We start from the raw sequence: 23,594 nt of genomic DNA on the forward strand, positions 1-23,594 counted from the left end.
ACATGGAGCCTTCTGTTGTAAGAGGTAATTTCTTTTCCATTTTTGTGGACAGGGCGGATCACTCACTGTCATCCATAAATGGCAGGTTTGATTAATGATTAGTCACACTGTGAAAAGGTTCAGAAGGCTCTGACCTCAATGTCACAGAACGTCTTGTCCAACAGCAGGTCCATTCATTACGTTCTCCATTCTGACAACCAGAGACCATTATCAGTTAAATTTTGACATTGTCCTGTTGTGTAGTAAATTAATTGTTTTGCATTATGGCAAAAAAAGTATAATCATGTAAATTTGAAGGCTGGATGGTAACAAAGCATACTCAGTGAATTGTTTTTTATCAAGCGAAACAGCTTCTAACCTACAACTTGGAAAATGTGTTGCCTCTAGATTGTTTGACATCTAAATGTTTAATCAAACAATTAATGGATGAGGGAAAATATAATGATTTGAAAAACACAGCCCTAAGACAGAAACTCTGATCGCAATCCCTGACTTTTTCATGTTGACGCTGAATAAGTCAGACTGATCATTACCCACCACTGATCTCTGCAATTGTCTTTCAGTGCTTGGGCATCGCTGCAAAAACAAAGAGGCTAAGAAGCTGCCAACGAGCGACGAAGAGCACATCTACCCTGCGGACACGTGTGGAGTGGCTCATGATGTCAGGCTCACGCTCATGCAACGGTTCTTCAAAGATGTGGGTGTATTGCAAAAAATATTACACCAGAGAGAAAAACCTCAACGTGCTTAGAGCATTTTGAGGCATATGGATTTCTGTGTGTAAATTGGCAGCTTCAGCAGCTCTCATCCTGTCTATGAATCTCTTGACACTGAGGTTACATGCATGTCATAAAATCACTTTGGACTAAACCTATTAAGCTTAGTTGAACTGACAATTAACTTTATATATAACTAAATACAGTGCTGTGTATTAATTTTGTAGTCTGGTTCTTAGTTAAATTCCTCATAAGAAAGCAGAATCACATTAGCTGATTTATATTCACTTTGTTGTATGGTGTTTGCTAATTCAGATATATATTTATTTCATAAAAATCCATTAATTCATCAGCACCACAAAATAAACAAAAAGGTGCAGGAGGTTGAATGCTTGAAGGCTGGTTTTCATCCTCTAATTGATGTGATTTTTCTCTTTTGAACTCTGCAGAGTTCTTGTCTGCAGTCTGTGTCAATAGGTTGGGATGGGGGCGTGTACGTCCAGACCTGTGGACACACTCTGCATATAGATTGCCACAAGTCATACATGGAGTCTCTGAGGGTAAGAGAGAGCCTGGATGTTGTAAACTGATGAGCACGTTGACAGAAAATTCAATACCCAATTTTGTCAACAACTGATTAAGCATTCAAGTTATTAGTAAAGTGAGTTTGCCTGACACAATCTTATTCCAGCTACTTAAATGCAAGTTGTTTCTTCACTTCATTTTTGTGTCATTATTATTGAAGCACTTGACATTTTCAAAATGTGCCATTCTTCTTCTTTTAAGTCTTTAAGAGTGTGGAAGGCATAGGTCAGATTTAACTTTCATGTGTCATGATTTTTTTCTTCTTCTCCAGAATGACCAGGTCCTCCAGGGTTTCTCTGTTGACAAGGGTGAATTCACGTGCCCACTCTGTCGACAGTTTGCCAATAGTGTCCTTCCCTGTCGCCCCGGGCGGTCCACAGAGGCTGGTGCGTGGCACTCTCCCACAAACAAGAAGCTGTGTGTGCTTGTAAAGGAGGTCGAAGATCTTCAGGAGAAACTTGGCCTTTTCCCTGTAAGTTTTACAAATCCATCCAGCTATTACTACAAGCATCTTGAATGTTTTACACAGCTGTGCTACAAACACAGTCAACTTATCAGTGGCTGGTGGGAACATAGACAGTGATTATAATTAGCACAAATAATCAGATTATGCCAAATCAAAGGGGGTGTTGACTGCTGATGCAGATGGAAACAAGGTGGTTAATTCCTTTAGGAATTCAGAAACAACCTCCTGTTTCATCAAGCACCTGCCATTGTTTACACGTCACTGATTCAGCAGTTCAATTCTGTTTCTGATCTTAGGAGATACATGTCATTTTAAAATGTAAATTGTATTTATTTATTTATTTATTTCGTACATGTTAATTGAATCAGACTTCATCACACACAATTTCAGTTACACAATACAAGCACATGACCGAAAGGGAAAACGGGAGAAGCATAAAGCTTATCAGGTCCCGCCCCGATTACCATTCAGAATACATTAAATTCATCACAATTTTGTAATTTATAGCTCTCATGTTTATCACAATGCTTTATGCTGTTTTTTGCTTGCAAATGATGTGTAGCTGAGCAGAGTTTTGATGAAAGGGGTTAATGTCTATATGAGCTCATCTATACTGCTCAGGGCAGATAGTGGAACCATCTGCTCTTTGATGAGCCATTACATTACGTATTGATTATTATAGGTGTTTGAGTCAGACGTTTTGATGCCTATGGCTAATGGCAGCTTTATCCTGCAGGAGAAGAATGACGTTTAGAAAAAGGCATAAAGAACACAATCGGTTTACAAAGGGACACACATAGAAAAACTGTTTCCTTTCAGAAAAACTTGGTTAAAGTTTTATTGTTATAAAAATCAGTGTGTCATTTAATGATTGAGTTTATTGTGAATCATTATTACTACATACCTGCAATTTTCTCTCATTTTGCATCTTGTGCAGGTTTGCTTCCCAAAGTTCCTCCTAAAGTCTAAATTTATTTTAATCTCTTTTTTTTTCAAAGACGGAGTCCAATTTAAGTAAAGAGATGGAGTTGGTAATCAAAGACATCAAGAACACCACTCAGAAGAAATACATGGACTACGGCAGAAACCCTGGTTCCCCTGACAACGATTTCCTCTTCATGTACTCGGTGGCAAGGTAAGAGCAAAGTCACACTGTAATTAGATAGGGCTCAGCTAATAGAATCCCCTATAGCATGGTTATGTAAATTATTATGTCATACACAAACCTATATTCTTAGGGCTATGAATGTCTGCTGAGTCTTCTGACCACCTGATCCACATGGTGGCGTGAGTGTGACCCCGGGAGTCTTCTTAAAGGGGCGACAGCCCGAGATAATTGGTCAGAATTGCTGGTTGCTTGGAGGGTGTGCCCTGCTCTCACACTGCTTACATTCCCTGAGAGATGTGAAGGTATGACAGGGAAATATAAGAGAAGGCTCGCTGTCATACCTTGTTTTTAGGAGGAGAGAGGCAGATTGTGTTGTGGTTGTGGAAGCATAGACTAAATCGTCAGTCTTGTAAGGATACCTGAGAGATGATGTGGTTTGGCCCTGAAGTCTGTGTGCAGCTTTCGGACCAGGGTTTGTGCTTCGTCACTGATTCTCTTTGTAATTTCCATAGACAGTATCCTCCAGCACATCTGAGAAGTGCTGTTCTGATGTAATTCTTCTTCTGCATCAGAAAGACCTCCAACTTTTCGTCAGGGTGATTAGACTATGAGTTGTGAGTGAGGTGCTGCCCCATGAGAAGGAGTTAAAGTTTTTCTCGACAGATTGGTACAGACTGTTGTGGTGAAGAGGTAACGGAGCCTGAAGCAAAAGCTCTTTGTTTATCGCTTGATCTGGCCCTCACCTATGTTCATGAGCTGTGGGAGTAGCTTTGCTTGGAGTCTTCGTTTTGCGTTAAGTAGAGCTGCAGCCTCTATGTCTTATTTGGAGAAAGCTGATGTTAGTTGAGCCTTGACATGCACACGTATGTGGAGATGTTCCAGGCACATGATCCAACTGTGAGGTGACTGGGACAAACCCAGAGCTACGAAGAGAAATCTTATTTGCCATTTGGTGTTGGAGCTGGAGGATGCATTTGTGGAAAAGACTGTTTTGGCTGCGTGACTTACCCCGCTGCTGGTAACAAACCAGACCTGGATAAGTGGCTGGAAATGAATAGATGGAATAATAAAACAAATGGGTCACATATACAAGTGATTTAATGTCCTTCTTAACCATCCCATAACTGTTGTGGGTGTGGCAAATAGTGGCATTAATCAAGAATATTCATTCACACAATGTCCTGTTTGTTTTTTTAGGATCTTGAGAATTTGTGTGTGTGTGTGTGTCTGTTGTCAGAGTTATGAGCAATGACTGGGTCGTATTGGGTTATCTCTGAGTGATTCGGTGTGGCCACTGACCTCTAAGTCTACAGCACGTCGACTTGGAGGTCCTCTTCTCTCGGCACCACCATTCACACTTTTACACTCACGTACACACCACTGACTGTTGAGTCCAGTGGAATAAATGTCAGCTTGCTCTTCCACTTGACTTCACCAGGTCCTCATCTTGAATAACAGAAAAACGACAGTAGTGTCCTCTCTTCAGCGTGAGAGTCTCACTTTGTAGGTTTTTTACTCCTGAAAGGATCCTTGAACTGGAACTGAAATTCGATACTGCAGTTGTTGTATAGTCCTTGTATCAAGTATATGGATTACTTTGCCTTTTTTTCTAAGTTGTTCAGAGAGCTGTGAAGGTGTTTGATTTGTTTTCTTCATATTTCTCATTAAGTTGTTGTATTGCTCCTGGAATTGGTAGCAAGAACTGTGCTGCTTTTTTTTTTTTTTTAGCGGCATCAGCAGGTTTGTCACTTTAGGCCACAATAAAGTTGTTTCAAGTTCTGCTTTATCTTCACTTATTGGGTCTGACCAAGTGTTGGATTTATTACTCCCACTGTGGCTGAATTTCAGTGGTCTTTCTCAACCTTGCTGAATCCCAGTTGGAATTTTTTTTCTTGGGGTGGACTACCCACTTTCGGATGTAAAACGCATTGGATGCTACTGTAAAGTCCTAGGTATATTCTGGCCAGAATCTAAATTACATGTCAGAGTCCCACCCATCCTTCATCAAACAGCCTAAATATACAAGCTTAGGGGGAAAAATGACATGGTCTCTTTCTCAGGTTTTTGTATCCGCTCAAAAGATTGGTCACAGGTATGAGAAATGACTGGCCCCGAGTTCACCTTGGGGTCTCTAACTCCACACCACTCCCACTCCCACTCCAAAAACTCTCGCCCTTCCTAGAGCGTAACTATTCAGACCTTTTGCCCACCCAATGCCGTGATTCCCTCAGCCCTCCACCCTGAACAGAAAGATCCCCTGAGTGCGTCTGGGTGCCTGTTGGCTCTCTGAAGTTCAATGAACAACGCAAATTGCCTGAGGAGTGGAAAATTCCTCTGTCACAGGGGCGCTCTTATCAGCAAAAGCCAGATGGAGCTTCACCGTGGCTGCATTATCTATGTGAAATTGCTTTTTCTCCCAGGAAACCCAAGGATTTGCCCCCACCTTCCCAGCCCATAGAAAGAAATGGCCAGTGGCAGGATGAAAACAGGCTGAGATCAGTCTTATTTTAGTAATTCCTATCTGTACTCACCATCTATACACTTTGTTAAAGGTTTTAGTTTATTTTTTCACTGTTATGTATTGGGGAATTAAAATTCAGGAGTAAAATGTGTTTGGATATGCATGGGAAATGCACACTGGGGATTATGCATGAACTGTGGTTGGAACAGCTTTTATGCTAATGGTCCAGCTTGTGCAAAATCAGTCTTGGAAAGCTGTCATTTATTTGATACGGAACTGCTGCTGCAAAACGGGCACACTGAACGGCAAATGGCTTGACTAGGCAACATCTTTCATCTTCCTAATCAAACTGGTAAAAGATGCAGGCTACGCAACCAAAAGCTGAATATGATGATGCTCAGCCATACCAGATACAGTACCCACACTCTCTCTCTCACACAGGTATGCTCTCTGCTGTAGTGGCTGGCTCAAAAGGGACACTGCACCCAAAATTTATGTTTTTTTTTATATAACCTGCAATACATTGCAAAGAACCTTTGTACTGGCTTTTTGTTTTTAGAGACAAAAAGTCAAGTCAATGTCACAAATCACAAATTCACTCTAAGGGGCTGTACAATCTGTATAGCATACCATGCTCTCTATCCTAAGATCCTTAGAGTGTACAAATGTACCATTTGTGGGTCAATGAAAGTGGTTATAGACCTGCTTTAGAACAACGGTAAACTTTTATATGAATTAATAAACATCTCTTTAAAGAAACAGTCGATACAATGCTGAAATACTGCTAAATAACCATTTTCAAAGACCTCTCCTCGTAATGCTGCCTCTTACTTGGCGAACAGTTCTACACACTGGCTGATGATGCAGATTCACTGTACCTGCATGTGCAGCCACAATGTGAAAGATGCTGTGTGTCAACTAATGTGATTTTTAACCAATGGAAAGCAAGGGATTCTTCTAATGTCACATTCTGCTGAAGCCAGTACAATGTTGAGACCAGACCCACAGCGTAGCGTTACATGACATGGTTGTGCATTTCTGGTTTGATCTTGAGTTTTAATCTAAAACGTTAACATAGCTGATACTAAACTACATTTGTATAAATAAAATTAGGAAGTGTTGCTTCTTTGTAATCAATAAGATCATGCTTTATCGTTGCAGAGTTCCCATGTTCATACATGTACTATGTACTAATGTTTGGGCTCTGTCTCTTCAGGACCAACCTGGAGTTGGAGCTTGTGCATCGGGGAGGAAACTTGTGTTCTGGTGGCGCCAGTGCAGCTGCCAAACGCTCATGTCTCAGTAAGTACTCACCCCCACACGTCCTCATCTTTTATCATACTATGGTATGGTAATTTAAACCAAGCCAGCTAATATAAAGTATGTTGAATCTGATATTTTTAGTCAGTTGGAATGCCTTTGGTCTAATTTGTCCCATGGGATCATTAAATTGAATTTTCTATTGAGACATAAATGAAAAAACAGGTAAGATTTTATAAACTGTCTATTTTTACATCACACCATGTGTACTTCATGTATCAGTATTAGAATGAACAGTGCTGACAGTATAGTCATTCAACAGCAACAATTAGATTAGAAATTAAGGACATTTAGTAAACTAAGTGACTAATTCCTAAATGACCAATTTCAATTCCCTTTTCCGCCACTAGTATTCACATGTGTCTCGTCACGTTATACTGTATATAATGTAACAGAAACGTTAGTTTAGGTTCAAAATAAAAGCAGAACCCTTTTTAATCAATCAGTGTCTGTGGGTTGTCTGTGACCTGCAGTTTTTTCACAGATTAAAGAAAAGAAGAAAAAAAGATGGTGGTTTACTCTGTTAACACAGGTGGCACTCTTCTATGTTATACAGTTAACAATGAACCATTAAAAAAAACTGGTGGCGATTAACAACAGGCCAGGACAGATGCTGTCACAGGTGAGCTGTCGGGGGCAGTCAGGGTAAATGAAGCAGGCAAATGCTGTTTTAGCTGTTTTTGTCACAACCGACAAGGACTTGTGTCTAGGTGACGATGAAAGCTATGATCTTAAATTAAACCTTAATAAAAACAGAACATGAACCACCACCACCAACATTTTTAATAATTGCTTAAGTATTTGTAGATGAAGTTACAGAATAGAGCAATTGAAAGTACATTACATGTCAGGTTTGTTGTTGAGACTACATCTTTGTATTTGTTCTCACTCTCTGTTTAATTATTCTATCAAAGTTGTGACTGCTGCAGTCAGACGACCTGCCATCCTTGAGTGGCTTGAAGAGAGATTTCACACGGGAGGTTTGCCATTTTTGAGCTACATTAACCATGTAGTCGTGCTGACAGCCAAATTTACTCAGCTGCAGTACATTAGTGTTTGCTCCTCTTAGGGAAATGGATCTGAAAGAAAACGGCAGACGTGTGCTAACTGTGACAGCCCATGGGGTTCCTAAGCCGGTTCCCCCGCAGGCACTTGTTCCCTTGAACTGATGAGGATACGATGGACTAGGAACCTGCAGTTCCCTTGAAATAGGCTAAATCTAGAGAGTCCAGTCTCTGAATAGTTTGTCCTTGGTTTATTTAACTGCAAATATTTGAATTAATCTTGGGGACTTGGGTGGGGGGTGGTGCTGTTCAGGGAGTTTACAGCTAAATCACATTGACCTCAGCAGTGCAGACTTGCAGTTCTTGTTGAGTGTTGACAGCTGTATTTGGTTTATTCGACACACCTCATTTTTTGTGTGTCTGGTGTGAGTTTACATGTAGACGTCATGCTGCATCATGCGCTCCAAGAGGATTCATGTAATCAAATATGTGCGATGAGAAGCGAGAACTGTGAAAATACCTATTTTCTAGCCGAGTGTATGGAGACCAAAATGTACACCACCTGACCGAAGATGTAAGTAAAATAGAAATACCAAACAACACAAAGTCGATGATCACAACAGCTGATCATGATCATCATGCATTGTGACATGGGAAACGGCGAACACTGATTAATATATATTAAACTGTGAGAGCTGCTTCCATGCAGGCATGTTGCTCAGTCAGGTGGATCAGAGCGAATGAAAGGCTTGTTAGCAGTGTCGCCTTTCAGAAACCAGGCAAATGGTCTTCAGAGCAGCCTTTTAGCTACATGGTGTTGACTCATCTCATAGCTGAGGACACATCGAATTACCCTGGAAGCTTTTTTTTTCTTTCTGTCTCACCATCTCTTCTTTTCCTTTGTTCCTGTTCTCTCACAGCAGTCTTGGTAGTGTAGGAAGCAGAATAATGTGGTTTATTGTTAGATTTGTTGCTTTCTCAGAGGAGCCTAACCTTTTTAGGACGTATTCACCACACAAGATACTCCCTCTAAACTAAACTGAAGTACATGATCACATGGGAAAACAGGCGATTTCACTTTAATTTGGGTTGACAGGACAGCCCAGATTTTCTTCACCTCTCTTCTATTTCTTATTTACCCCTCTCCCACCCTTGTCTTGCCTCTCTTGGGTTAATTCCCTGTAAGAGATTAGTGGTAGTGAGGGAAGAGAGGAAACAAGCCACACAGAAGACAAATGGGATGCAACCAACGACCGTCACAGACACCTTGCTTTAAAAAAAAAAAGCTGCATCCATGATAGCCTGTGGAGGGCAGTATTGCTCTACATATTGATAGTTCACACGGCTCAAATTGCAGAGCTGATAATTGGAAGCACTTTGCTGCATTACAGTATCATAATTTGCTGTAAAACAAAATCAAATAAGATTAGTGTTGCTCATTGGAAAAGGTTTAGGTCGCACAGAAGGTGGTAGCGTTCACCTAAAGATGAGAGTGAATGGAACAGATTGGTTTAGTGGCACCGGTTCCAAATTTGGTTTATATGCAATTTAAATCTATTACTCTGACGCAATTTTAATTTCTGGCTTCAAGATGACTTGGATCAAGTTCACAGTTTGTAAAAGTAGGTTGATTTATTCCTGGGCCATTAAGAGAAATTTTCCACTTGGAAATACATTGCAACAACCCCAACATGCTAACACACGTTGGGGTCGTTGCTGTAGTGTCATGGATTTTGAAAAAGTTGTTGCACGTTTGCTCTACAAGACAAAGGCTTTAGAGGTTTTGAACTGTCCTGCTATTTAAAGCAAGTGTGTGTCTACATGTGTGTGTGTGTGTGTTTGTGTGTGTGTGTGTGCGCAGGAGGAGGTGGTGGTGGGGGGCTCTCTTCATGTTCCATTAGTTTCACAACTAACAGGTGTGACCTGACCAAATACTTGCTCGAGGCTATCGAGCGCTACCATGCATCCATCTGGCCTGGCCTGGTTTTATCTGAGCCAAACCATTAGCCTGCAGTTGGTTCAAGTCAACTGCTTTCATCATTTGATCTGCACTGGCTGCTGGTGGGGTGTGACAATGGACACGGAGATAAACAGACACTTGCTGGTTTTTGTTCCCGCGAGGGCTTGTTGGAACATAACAATGATGCTGTTTTGTTCCCCCCCCCTCCTCTTTTCAGATCAGCTGTTCCATGTGCTGGCCATGCACATGCGTCTGTACAGCATCGATTCAGCCTACAACCCCTGGACTAAGCTGACTCAGATCACACAAAGCAAAGAGGCAGAGTGAGTGACTTTCTCCCCTTAAGTACCGTTGCAAACAGTAAATCTATAAATCTGTTCATACGTCGGACACTCACCTCCCCAGTCTCTACTTGTCCTCCCCTCTCATAAACATGCAATCAAAGCGCCACTTTGTCCTCTCTTTAAACGCCACCATTTCCTCCTGCAGCCCCCCCCCCCCCCTTAAAGCTTTTCCTCCACACAAAGACGAGCTAAAAACAGAAAAGGGAACATGCGTGGTTTCCATAGATACCAATAATTGCTGCATCTGGCAAATTACCGGGCACTCCACAGAGAGCAAAAACGACCCTGTCAAATTCACTGTGCCGAGAACAACTGCACCACACCAAGACCATACCAGCAGTACGCCATGTCAGATCCCAGCTGTCCACCTGGCTCCAACTGAAACCGGCTTTAACAAAACACAAAAGGAACGGTTTCAACCTCAGCACACGCTGCCTTTTTTCTTTCGTGAATCACTCCTGTACGTTGGGCCATGCTGTTTCGTGTGCAGAAGGGGTTTTGGTTGTCAGATGTAGTTGCAGCACTTAACGGTACAAAATGAGCTTTGACAACCTTTCCTCCCTGTTAGCGTTGTAAGACAGCTTTTAGACCTGTTACTACCAAAGTGCTCATAGCTATACAGTATTCTCAAAGGGGCCATTTGCTGTTTAAAAATACTTTGTCAGGGTTTCAGGGGGGAGCACTGTCATTGACACCCTTAGGCAGTCAACCTGATCCAGCCTAGTTAAATAGGACAGAGAGAGATGTTTCTACATAAATGCAAAACATGGCTCTGGTCTTTTATTTTATTAAATAGGCCACAGAGGAATGCATATAGATTTTCCCCTGTGCAAGTATTGTTTGTATACAGTGGTCTTTGCAGGGTTGAACACTCTGTCCTCTGAGGCTTTCCTCTGATGCACAGTAGAATTAACTGGTGAGTGCTCTGGTAATGGAAGGTATTATTCTTTAAGTGCAGTTCCCAGCATTCAAAACCCCCGAGGCCTTTCAAGAGGAGAGTGGAGATTGGAGCCGCACTGAATTGTCAACAGTACAGGAGACATTTAAATGGAGATGGCACACAATATGAATATGTAACTAGGGCTGAAGGAAGTCGGTCTGGAAATGCAAGTAGTGGGCCTTTCCAAGCCGGGTGTTTGTTAAGCAAATTTAAAACTATATTCACAGCAAGACCTTTGCTCTCGTACCTTTTTCAAACATGGAGCATGTGACGGAGCCGTCTCGGTCGAGCTGTTATCATCCATACCTACGTGACTGTTACCTTGCTGTCATTCAAAGAGGACAGGAGGTTTATCACAAACGCTCACATGATCTTTGATTCTTGGCACAAGAGGAAGCAGAGACGTGACTAGAAAATATTATGATATCAAGAAGAGTGTTTTTCTTTTTACTCACAAACTGCATCATGCTTTTAAATTTAAATGATTTCTATAGACCGATCTGATTGAGAAGAGTCTCGTCTTTCACCTAACTCTTTTATAGCATCTCCTCATTCCCCTCATCAGACATGATAATAATGTCAAGCTGCTATAACAGTAATGTGATGGGCAGTTAACTTTAATGGTTATGCAAAAGTAGTGTGGCCAGTATTTACTGTCTTTATAATGGATGTATAATTTCAGTCATAGTGTACCTCTGTTTTTACTACATGAATATATAACCTGCATTTGGTAACTGAATACATGTTTCTGGTGTTTTTTTTCCCACCACCCCCTGATTAAAGAAGTCTCTTGTGCTTGCTTCACAGTAGCTTTGATGAAGAGAGACCCGAGGTGCCCATGCTGTGTCGAGATGTCCCGTCCCTCCTGATTATCTTTGTGTTAACGATGCCGCAGCCTCTGAGAAAAGGTACAAATTCTCCGTCTGACTGCATCACGGCGCTGGTCAAGAGCGGGGGAGTTGCTCGGCGGCTGCTTCACAACAAGGACAACCCCATTATCAGTCATAATCAGGCCTGAGAGCTGGAAAGAAGCATTTCACATCTCTTATCTGTGCCCCTGTTGCTGCTATTTGGCTGCAAGAGACATGACCCTGGTTGATGGGAGGGCTGCACCTCCTTCATGTGCCCTTCATCTGTGGCTTGTTGCTGCACCTCCTCCATCTTAGTCCTTAAAAGGTGGCGGGGGGCAGAGGACCACCTAAAGACCCGGCACAGCACCCTACAGTCACGTTCAATGAGAGAAATGCTGCAGCAGGCAGATCATGCTGTTGATAACTGAATTAGCTTGACCACTGGCAGAGGCTGTTAGGAGCAATAGATGTATTGGAAAGAACAGCTTTTGATTGAAACCATTAACATTATAGTTGGATATTACATGCTATCATACATCATATTTAATAAGAATTGTTGGATCGATCAAGGTTGCGTTCCGTAATAGCATGTTGTACATCATGGCTACAGGTTATATAATGTTTATGTAGTTAAAAGAAAAGCAACATTAATGAAGTCTTGTATTCATTTTTCATTACAACAGGATGAAAGAGGCACATAAATGAAGCAGGGTTATGCCTAATTTACATGCACAAAACGTAATGCAGCTTACAACAACCTCTGTCTTAAATTACATTATCTTTTTTTCAGAAGAGAAAGAAAAAGGGTGAGACAGAATGATTGGTCAGTGAAAGGTTCTTAGCAGGGGATGGCCTCCTTTTTTGAATTCTGCGTGCACTGTGTGTTGCCTGTGTTGACACTTGTCACAGTCACTAGGACATTGGTGCCGTCAGCAGTCCTTTGCCGTGGAAGAAAACAAATGACACTCTGTTCTTTTCAGGACCGATCTTAAAAAATCTTTCAGGCTGAATTTTCCACCTGAAATGCTCTGCTAATTATCCCGCGTGCTGTTCAGCCAGACTTCTATACAGAGCTGAGGGACTGAATACAATGCTGCTTTGAATACCTGCCAACCTCCTTAAACCAGCATTTTTTTTTAATGTGAGTTATCTTCTTTTTAATTGAAAGTATACAAAATGTCACTGTGTCTTCCTGTGTAGAACACTTTACCTGTGTGGTCAAGATGCTGTACAACCTGCAGTTCACCCAGGCTCTGGCTGCACTGTCAACCAGGTTCAGCCCAGAGGAAAGGCAGGCCTGGGGCACATCTGGAGCACTCAAGAAGGTAAAAGTGAAATCACATGACGGTAATAATAACAACATGCTTGTGCTTCCCGACTCTATATTTCCTGGTATCAAACACAGGCCTTTTTTCCTTTTATCTTTCTGATCTGCAATGATCAGAGGCTTTAATGTTATAACTCAGGTTGTGACCTCTGATAGACATGTAATGTAATTTGTAAGTTCATGGCTTAAGTTGTTTGAATCTTTATTCTCTATTTTTGGGACTTTTCTTATGTCCGGGTTTGTACTTACTTCTTGTTGCTTTGATGTCCCCTTCCTGAGTGATTTGCCTTCACAAGCCTGTGTAGTCTGTGCATTCCTAATCAGCATGTTGAACCTAAAACAGCACTGTCTTGTTTTTATGTGAACTAAATATTTTGTGTTTACATTCAGTTTTCTTATAGATTTGAAATCTATATTGTTTACATCCATGTTAACTCACCTGCGCTCTTCTTCTCTGCCTTGATTGACACAGTGCCACTGTCGCATTTCTTCAGTGCATTACAATACCTATAGATAAGTCTGAATGTGTGAAACGTGTGTGCGTATGGTGCACATACATGTCCAAGAGGCAAACAAAACCTGGACGGGATCATTGAAAAATTGGTTTGAAAGAAACCTTAAATCAGGATGTTTTAAATATAAATTGGTCCCAAACAAACAACATGCTCACAATATGAAAGTAATATAACCCAATATAAAACTAAAAACTTTTTCTGAAAATAGATATTTTCTACCATTGTATTTCTTCTGATTGTCCATAGAACCACAGTAGGTCCACAACCACAGTAAATCATTGTATATGAGTATTGAGATTAATTAAGCCCTTTCCGATTTCATTTATGTGTTCTCCACACTCGACAGTATCGATCTTCATTATCTGGAGAAAAAAAAAGTGTGATTGCTGAAGAGTGTTGCATTAATTGGCAATCTGTCTTCACTCTGTTAAATCGCTGTATGAGGGAGTGGCTGGCTCGAATGTCAAAAGACAAATAGCTGAAACCTTCTCCCTTAAGGATGTTTCCATCCATAATGGATCAGTATCGTCCCACTACACCGTCATGAACAGCAGAGGAGGAATTCACAAGATGGATTTCAAATCCAAGATGAGAAAAAACATCCATATTTAGCAGAACTCTGTTGTAATTAAATTGAGGTTGTTAAAAAAGATAGAGTCTGAGCAAAGATCAGAGCCTAAAGGAAGGAAATCCATGGAGTTGAAATTCCTCCCCTATAAATCTATGACAAAGGACAGAGGCAAGATAAGACTGCTGTTTTATATTCTACCACCTTCAGCTTGATAAATGCTCACAGCTTTTCCTCTTTATAAAATACTAGCCAGGCCAGTGGAATTTTTTATCAGAACACACGTTTAGTAATGTCTCAACCACTTGTCAGATGTTATATTATATTGAAAGAATTACCGTCCGCTAGTTATTATGCATAAGTCATTATATTCTACGGTGAACTAGTTCTAGGAAGAGACATGTGAATTAGTCTCTGTCTGAGTTATATATCTGGACATGTGAGCTTCTTGTACTCATGAAATCTGAAAATGTCTTGGGAGACTTTAGACCACCACGTTAGGCAGTGAAGAAATATCTTTGGAAGAGCGATGTTTATCCCTCCAGTCGACGGCCTCATCCTTAATGTCATCTCTTACGTCTAAGTGGGAAAAGAAGTGTCACTGTGCACAATACTAGACTTTTTTTTGGGGGGGGGGGGGCTTCATTGTTTGGTCTGCTTATTCTTTGCTTGCTTGCATTGGGAGGAAACATAAACATATGCAATGTTTTTATCCAGCTAAAAACTGCATTAATTCAATGAGATCCTTTCATTTCAATCAAAAGTGGCACTTGGTAACTTGAAGCTTATATCTGTTGACCCACAGAAAAGATTATAGAGTGTAACAGGCCAGTGTTGGCCATTTGATTTTTCATGTCATCTATATTCTGACATTCACCTTTTTGATTCTTCTTCTGCTACAGAACACTGCAAATGCTGAGAAGTCTTTTGAAGCGCTGCTCAGTCACGTTATCAGTGAGCTCTCAAAAGACGAGAGTGTCTACAAGGTGAACACTGAAGAAACATCAATGGTGAGACATTAAAATGACTCTTCTAGCACTTGAGAACATAAGTGCCTACAGGACGTCTCTCGTTCTCTCTCTCTCTCCTCGCCTTTTTTCTCTGCTGCTCTTTTTCAATGAGATGGCCGTTACCCTGAGAGACAGAGGTCTAATACCTTTGCCGATCTCCAGGGGAGATGTATATCACAGTATTATCAGTGAGCTGTTGGCTGTTTATTGATCAAGTGTTGCTACGGTTTCCCTCTCCAGCTGAGCTCCAGTGTGTGGTCCCCACAGTCTATTGAGTTTAGCCTTCAGCAGTTCTGCCTGCCCTTCCTTCGCCTCTCCTGCCTCCTGCAGCACCACCTCTACGGAGACAACCTAACTGGCTGCTTGGTATGTTATACCATTTCACCCCATACACATGTCGCATCTCACTTTACATGAAGTCTGATGTGACTTAGACACCGTGTGAATCTTGGATGTCAGCGAAAAACCAAGTGAAGTCATCAGCCGTCGTCTTGTTGTTGTGTTCTCAGGAGGAGGAGGAGTTCTCGTCCTTGGCTGTGTGTCTGGGGCTCTTACCTTCGGCCCCTCAGCCTTCCAACACCGTGCACAGTGCCTCATGTCTGGAGTGGGCGGTCGGCGCCTTTGACTTGGTGACACAGTGGTGTGCTGAGGTTACAGGGCTCTCTCAGATGGAGGCTGAGCAATCATTGGTACGTGTGTGAAATGTGCAAACTTAAAAAAAACAAACAGTCAAAACAATTGAGAATGAGAATTGAGAAATCAAAATGAGAATCGATTAACAGTTCAGAATACATGAGCATGTCAAAAGAGAAGTTTCTCAATTTCTTTTTAATGGCCTTCCACTTTCCCTCTCGGAGCAATCTGAAAATGCAAGGTGCATACTTTGAGTTTGACGTCCTGTGAATGATTTATGTAACTAAACTGCTATCGACACTTTGAATTTAGCGGCAGCCTTGATTGACAAGGTCCATAGCCGTTACCGTCTGAGGAGAGTGACTGCACTACTAACCATGTGTCTCATACCCTCATCATTCAGTACTGCTTTTATCTTGGATGTTACACATCATTTGGTGAAATTTGGAGTGTCCTGCATGTAAATTTCCATTGAATCCTTAACATAGGTCACTGTTTATTACATTTTATTGCTGAAAAGGGGTTAAAGTAGATTAAACAAACAAGAAAGCACAGTCAATTGTATATTTCACTGTTTTTATTAAGTTGTTTTTTGAAGTTTAAAGCTGAGGGAGGAGAAGGGAAGAGTTCCAGGACAAAATGTATTCATGACCGTGGTGCACAATAAAGCTGTGTCCTGAATATGTCTTTCTTCTCCTCTGAAGACTTTGCTTGTCCAGGACCCTCAGTGGGCAGCCCCTCGCCTCCTGCAGCTCCCTGACAACTACAATATCATCTTCCAGTACTATCACAGGAAGGCCTGCACTGCCTGCAAAAAGGTGCCAAAAGACCCTGCACTCTGCCTCGTTTGTGGCGCCTTCGTCTGTCTTAAAGGCGTGTGTTGCAAACAGCAGGGTATCTGTGAATGTGTTTTGGTAAGTGCTTCAAAAGCGGGGCCGTACTGTTATTATTATTATTACTGTGTATGTAAATGACTGACTCCCACAGATCACAGCTTCGTGACAGTGTTGTGGTCAGTTTTTGTCAAAGCTTATTTGATGCTTGTCGTTTGCAGCACTCCCAACATTGTGGCGCAGCTACAGGCATCTTTCTACTGATAAATGCCTCAGTCATCATCATCATCCGTGGACATCGCTTCTGCCTGTGGGGTTCTGTTTACCTTGATGCCCATGGAGAGGAGGACCGCGATTTACGGTACGAAACATCGCACATGACCATAACAACACAATAGTGCAGTGAGCTCTATATGGTTCAAACGCTGTGATTCTCCTGTACTTTCATTATACACACTTGTCTAGGGCATACATTTCTTTAGATTGAGAATGGATACAAATAAATCTTTTATTATTTTACAGTTCATATATTGATAAAATAACAATAATCAGCTACAGGTGGCATACAGAGTTGTGCACAGCTTCTATAGTTAATATCTATATCCATAGATATAGATAGAGGGACAATCTGTATGAACCCTATATGAATAAGGTTTTGTTTTGTTTTGTTTTTTGAGTATACACACTAACACTTTTTGGTACATTTTACGTTTTTCAAATACAAACATACAACCTACTCCAAACCGTCTCAGTAATTGGTTTGAATTTTGAACACAGCTTTTTGAAATACTTGTTGCTGCAGTGAAAAACACAACTCTCACTCCTGTTTTCCCCTCTGGCCTTTCTCCAGCCGCGGCAAGCCTCTCTTCTTATGTGAGGAGAGGTATCGAGTGTTGGAGCAACAGTGGGTTTCACACACCTTTGATCACATCAATAAGCGTTGGGGGCCTCACTATAATGGACTCTAAGATCTTCCAAAGTCCACTGAAAAAACAGCAACCCGTGACAAAGAAGATTTTTTTTTTTCCTGGCTTACAGAATGTGTCTGCCTCGATCAAAGTATTCGGGAACTCTTAACGTGATAAACAAAAACATCCAGCGAGGGTTTTGCTGCCACAGCCTTGGTTTATGTGAAGTTTGGTGTACAATCATACCTAAAGATTAACACGTGTGTGTGTTTAAGTGATTTATTGTGTGGTTTTCAACAGGGAAAAAAAAACAGAATTCGGTAAGATCAAATTATAAAGCACAACTTTGCCCAGAATTTCAATTGGTTTGGAACAGGCTTTTAAAGCCTGTCGCATTTATTTGGGTTTAAAATATATATATATATCAAGTGCTGAATGTCCCTGCAAAGTTTGATTACTTTTTGCACCATTTATGATGTTAATGCATATCCCTTTTATTTATCTAAATGTGCTCTGCTGTGCTGGCATGAGTTTCAACTCCTGATGAGTGCAGCACTGTTGTTGCAATGTGCACTCATTGTCTGCTGACATGTGATGGTAGGCAGGACAAGTCCACCCATCAACACACTAGAGTTTTTTTGCAAACAAGCAAAGACTCTTTTTATGGGTCTAGTTGCAATCCATCCTCAGGAATTTTTTTTTGTTTGTTTTTTGCTGTTTAAAAATACGTTTTAGATATTTAAATAAATGCTGCTGCTCATTGTTCAAGTAAGTAATTTTAACTTTTGTGAAGATTTTTTTTTTTCTAAGGTTGTGCTTTGAGTTTACAGTAGATGGCTGGGAATGTGACTCAAACTCACTTTAATGTTTAAGGAGGTATGCGGTCACCTCATTTCGCTCACTACAGCTCATGTAGTCCTGCCCTATCTGCGCTTTTTTTTTTTTTTTTTGCTTCTGGTTGGCTCTGAAGAAAAAAAGAAACTAAAAAGCCAACTCTGAAGACAGCTGAAAATACAAGTGGTCTAAAATTTCACTGTGCTGCTCCACAAAAAAAAGAGAAATAACAAAAAACCCAATATCCAACACATAATTTAAACAGTATAATTTGAAAGGAACGTCATTGCACAGATTTGGTGTGTCCTGCTGCACTGGCAAAGCTGAACGCCACATGAGAGCTGAGATCTTATATCAGTTCTGTTGAAGACATGAAACCCTATGGAATGTCGAGGGGAAAAAAAATGCCAATACTCTACATGTTTCTGTGCTGTCAGAAGTTTTTTTTTTCCTATTTGCTTTTGATTGTCGAGTCCTAACTGCAGTACAGAACTTTTATTGTGATGACTATCCCTTAATCATGCATCATCTAGTTGTGATTTATAGTTGCATTCCAACATTACAAGATTATCAAACTTGAGTATCTGCTATACACTGTGCATGACATCCTTCAAGCCACCATTATTTAAGTGTCTTAGCTACTTAATTTTCTGGTTTTTGTCATTCTTTTTTCTTTTTTTCAAAAGAGAGGAAATATATCCAGCCGTGCCTGCAAGATTTATGTTGTTTTTTTTTCCGAGTGATAAACAGCACACCTCTGATATCCCTCTGATGTCTGGTTTTGCAATGCTGGGCCACGTCGTCGCTGCATCGAGAAAATCTTTAAGGAACAAGCTAACACTTGAAAAAAAAACTTCCTCTTGAATTCATGCATGCTGCTTTTCTGTTTACTGAGTTTCTCCTCTCTTTTTTTTGTTATTTTGCAGTACCCACTTTGTAAATGACCGCAACCAAATAGCCAATGAGTAATGGGTGTAAATTCTAACTGAAAGCTCTTGTGTGTTCTCCTGTATGAATGAAGAGAGAATACAGTATATTACTGTAGGTGCTGACTCAAACTTTCTGAGTTTGACCAGAAAGTGTGACTTGGACATTTAATGCAAAATGTAACATATGTGAATAAAATATAAACACACTGATATGTGTCTTCTTTTTTTTTTTCTTCTTTTGCCACATTTGTTTAGTATGTAGATATTATTATTATTATTATTATTATTATTATTATTATTATTATTCACCATATTGGCGTCCTAGTACTGTGCTCCTGACAAAGTCTCTTTTTAGCTATGACACTCAATGTCTTTTGCAAAAGAAAAGTCAATAACCTTCACATTTACCTTTTTACGACATCGGAAACAGACAATACAACAATTTTGTATCCACAAAACCAGTGTCATTTTCAGCAGGTGTAATCGATGTCATTTCCAAGAATCCTGACTGACACATGGCTGCCACAGATTTCATGATACTATTGATTCAGCTCCATAAAACTCAAATATTACCTTTATACAATGGCCTTTTCTGCAGTGTAAAAGCCACTGAGTCGAGTTGTGTTGCTTAAATGTGGCTGTTAGGATACAGACATCCACCTCAAACTGTGCTCACCGGGGGTCTCAGTTCACTGGACCACATATCTGAAGCAGCAGACACCTTCCGAAGACTTATCCTGTGACCTTTTGAACGAATAATGATACTACACAAGAATACAACTTGTGTAAAAAAAAATTTTGTTGCAGCATCTTTTTCAAAATGCCACAAGCCTGAAGCACTAGTACTGTACCAACCACTGAGACCATGTTTGCCAGCTGACACTAAGGTGAAATTATGGGTCGTAAAAACTCCTAAAAAGTAATTTCTTTAAAATGCTGTTCAAGTTTATTAAATAGTTCACTGCCCTTTACTGGTCTCAGATATCTCTCACCACCATGTGACTGAGTTTTCTGGGTAATTGGGTTGAAATTTCATAAACAAAGAGAGGCCCTATGGGTAATGGCCGATGGCCGCACAAAAGCCTCTGTTTTCTGCCAATTAGACCAAAAGAAACAGGCTTCTCGCACGGACCGGAGGAGGAGGAATGCTTTTCTCCGGCTGAAACCACCGACACTGTGCCGCAGGTTCCCCGCTGAGATGTGCGGTGCTGCGGGGCGAGCGTCGTTTCCCTCATTTCCCTCCATGTCCAGGTTGGTTATCAGCGGCATGAATAGGCCATTGAGGCTTGTGTAAAGTGTTACAGGTCAGTTAATAGCTTCCGGCCTGCAGGACAACATGCTCAGGTGTCTGCGCTGTTAATAATTAAAGTCCTCCGCTGCAGAGGAAACGGGGAAATCAGTTCGGACATGTCGCTATGGACGGTAAGCTGCATGTAAAGAGTTGGTTAAAGCCAATGCTGTGAGATTTGTGTGCAACTTTGAAGCCTTGACTTTGTTCATCACCAATATCATGAGATGGATGCAAGAGCAGTGCAGTGACCAGCTGCTGTGTGACACACTCTCCTGTTTTACAGATTTTAGAGATGGAAACACGGGGGCAGCAAAGTCAAGGTAGGACTCCTGTTTCCTCATCTTAATGCTGGCACACTACGTAGGCCTTCACTGTGGTGTGTGTGTGTGTGTGTGTGTGTGTGTGTGTGTGTGTGTGTGTGTGTGTGTGTGTGTGTGTGTGTGTGTGTGTGTGTGTGTGTGTGTGTGTGTGTGATAATTGGCAGCACAGTATACAGTAGCTGTGCTTTAGCAACTTTAGCAACACATTAGTAAATCTGCATTAAAGAGAAGTTGAAAATACATCCAATACACATGACAAAGTACATGAGTTTAATACAAGAAGGGGGGATTAGTGGGTCAGCACAAAATGTGACAGATTTTTTTTATTTAAACATATTATGATAATGATATGTAGTATTATATATAGTATCATTGGAAGTATTTTACCACTAATTTTGGTCTCACAGTCTCATCTTGTCCATAAAATGTATATCCCAATAGTTAACACACTGTACAATAACACCAAAAATGTTCTCTAATCAGTAAATTTTGATAACTGTTGCATTTCAGAATAATAAGGTTATGATTGAAACAAGCTGTATAAAAGTAACTGCCTGTCACAAGTCTGCAGTGGTCATTTTGTCAAGATGGTAAATTGAAGACAAACATGTATTTGAAATGATGCAAATTAAAATAAGTTCAACATTAGATTTCATTGAAAATGCTGTTGATTGACCTTTATTGGTTGTTTGCACAAACAGTGGTGTTGCACTCCACAATATTGTTCTGCATCACATCACAGTTGCTGCTGAAACAGCTGTGATTTGATGACATAAATTACTTTTAAATTTTTTTTTAATATTTTCTTTTGTTGTTGTTAATAAGGTTAATTGTTGATTGAATGAGTGCCCATCTCAGATTCCAGTCATTTTAGTTTGAAAGATGTGCTGCTGCTTCTGGTTGCGTGTGGCTTTGGTCAAACAGGGTTAGAACAAGGGCACAGGGCCTTAGGTCTGACTCGTGGCAACTTGAGGTTTACTGCAAAGCCTCTTGATATCCCCTTAAAAGGGATTATAGTTCAGAGGTTTTTTTCTCTCTCTCCACAGACTTACCAAAGGGTTTACCAAGTGAGGTTCCCGAAAGGCTTTACCAGAGAGGGTGGGATTGTGTGAGTTTGATGGAAGCAGAAAATTAGATTACTCACTTTTACTTAGCACTGTTTCTGGTGACAAAGATGATGCCTGTGCTGCAGCTGGTCACATCATCTAAAGCTTTTACCACCTCCAACCATTTCTGAACCTCGGTTCACACGGTGTAAATGCAAATGCTGGGATGTAATTTAACTACAGAAGCATCTGCATTTAGTCTTATCACAAAGTGACACATAGCAATACACACATCTCAGGGTTCCAGTCATTTCTATTTGCAGTTACAGTAGATTTTTAATAAACAACATGACAAAGCCACAGAGAGGCACCGAGAAACAGCTCGAACGGTCTTTTTTCATGTATGCTGACAGAGTTTGGTAAACAAAAGGTAACCTGAGCATTGCATCTAGGAGCAGTGGTGTCCTGTTCTGAAGTACTTGTGCAGCATTTGTGTATCTCGTGACCATTTAAAAGAGCAGCATTTGGGTTTTGTCTTTGTTCTGTTGCATACAAAACATATTCCAGATATGCCCAACATCTGCTCAGTTTTATATGGTCTCGGACATTAAAGCTGTGGTTCTTTTATGTATATGTGATAGTACAAGGCTGTCATGTAAACAAACACGTTAGCTAAACCATCAGAAAAACATTCAAAACCTTATGTTTCTCTGAATTCAGTGATTTCCAACCTTAAATTATATTATGTATGTGTAAGTCCCCTCCTCACGGCTTGCATATACCGTATATATATATATTAATATATATGAATAACCAGCTTATCCAAAGCTTAATAATTCTTTTCAGGTTGCTTTACACTTTTTAGATGTCTGGAGTCTTGCAATTAAGAGGAATATAAAAGAAAAGCATCACAATGTAAACATACTGTGTATAAAAAATAAATATGTTATTTGTCCTTAGTACTTTTTTTTCCAAATAGATTAAACCTGACATTTTTGTTAGTAGTTCACCCAATATTGTAAAAATGAATTATCCATACAGTATGCCAAGTAAGTTAAGATAGAAAAAGAAAAATCAGCTTCAGCTTTAAAATATGTGGGAAAAACAGAAAATCTGCCTGTTCCTGTTGGTGTGACTGTCTTCTACTGTTTTGGATCTCTGGGGCTTAGAACATGGCGACAGGAAAATCCAGTGTTGTTTTTCAGGTGGAGGACTGTCCTTTTTTTTGCATTTAGGCTTATGAAGATGTAAATACCTTGTTCAAATAGCCAGATCAATGAGTATAAAAAGTGTAAATGGTGGAATTCCCTGATCAGGTATGGGCGTATATTTGGACTTAATTGAAAGATTGATCCTGCAGCAGCCACAGAAGCAAAAGGAGAAATGTTTATTACATCTTTGCCACTGACATTCAACAGGCTGAGATGTCAGAAGTCATCAGATGAAGCAGCAACAGCTGAATGTTTGAGTAACGCCGTGTTCAGAGGGGAGACGGGCGTAAGTCATGTGACCTAGCAACCACCATGAGCTTCCTGGTAACCTGTGTGCAACCTGAGATGCTTCATATCAGTCACCATTATGAGTGGATACATCTGCCACTTGAATATTTAACACAGCCACAGATC

General features: G+C 40.6%; 2 protein-coding genes across 11 annotated transcripts in view; both read left to right on the plus strand.

Moving 5' to 3' along the window:
- Window positions 1-19,522, plus strand: part of ubr3 (ubiquitin protein ligase E3 component n-recognin 3) — a 39,683-nt gene extending 20,161 nt beyond the window's left edge. For 2 of the 4 annotated variants that reach the window (XM_085765384.1, XM_085765382.1), the window contains 14 exons: window positions 564-697; window positions 1,166-1,276; window positions 1,573-1,773; window positions 2,766-2,902; window positions 6,553-6,638; window positions 9,838-9,943; window positions 11,712-11,812; window positions 12,956-13,080; window positions 15,068-15,175; window positions 15,416-15,541; window positions 15,685-15,864; window positions 16,513-16,722; window positions 16,863-17,002; window positions 17,492-19,522. In XM_085765384.1, coding sequence (XP_085621510.1) covers window positions 564-697; window positions 1,166-1,276; window positions 1,573-1,773; window positions 2,766-2,902; window positions 6,553-6,638; window positions 9,838-9,943; window positions 11,712-11,812; window positions 12,956-13,080; window positions 15,068-15,175; window positions 15,416-15,541; window positions 15,685-15,864; window positions 16,513-16,722; window positions 16,863-17,002; window positions 17,492-17,609 — 1,883 coding nt within the window. In that variant the 3' untranslated portion in view covers window positions 17,610-19,522. The remainder of the gene's footprint in view (window positions 1-563; window positions 698-1,165; window positions 1,277-1,572; window positions 1,774-2,765; window positions 2,903-6,552; window positions 6,639-9,837; window positions 9,944-11,711; window positions 11,813-12,955; window positions 13,081-15,067; window positions 15,176-15,415; window positions 15,542-15,684; window positions 15,865-16,512; window positions 16,723-16,862; window positions 17,003-17,491) is intronic. The other 2 variants (XM_085765383.1, XM_085765385.1) reach the window with 1 other exon arrangement.
- Window positions 19,523-20,899: 1,377 nt separating this feature from the next.
- Window positions 20,900-23,594, plus strand: part of myo3b (myosin IIIB) — a 64,366-nt gene continuing 61,671 nt past the window's right edge. For all 7 annotated transcript variants that reach the window (XM_085765521.1, XM_085765527.1, XM_085765525.1 and 4 more), the window contains exon 1: window positions 20,900-20,923. The gene's annotated coding sequence lies outside the window, so the exon portion shown is untranslated. The remainder of the gene's footprint in view (window positions 20,924-23,594) is intronic.

The sequence above is a fragment of the Trachurus japonicus genome, chromosome 21 (assembly GCF_045865225.1).
Source record: "Trachurus japonicus isolate A0001 chromosome 21, Traja_1.0".
In the NCBI taxonomy this organism is placed as follows: Eukaryota; Metazoa; Chordata; class Actinopteri; order Carangiformes; family Carangidae; genus Trachurus; species Trachurus japonicus.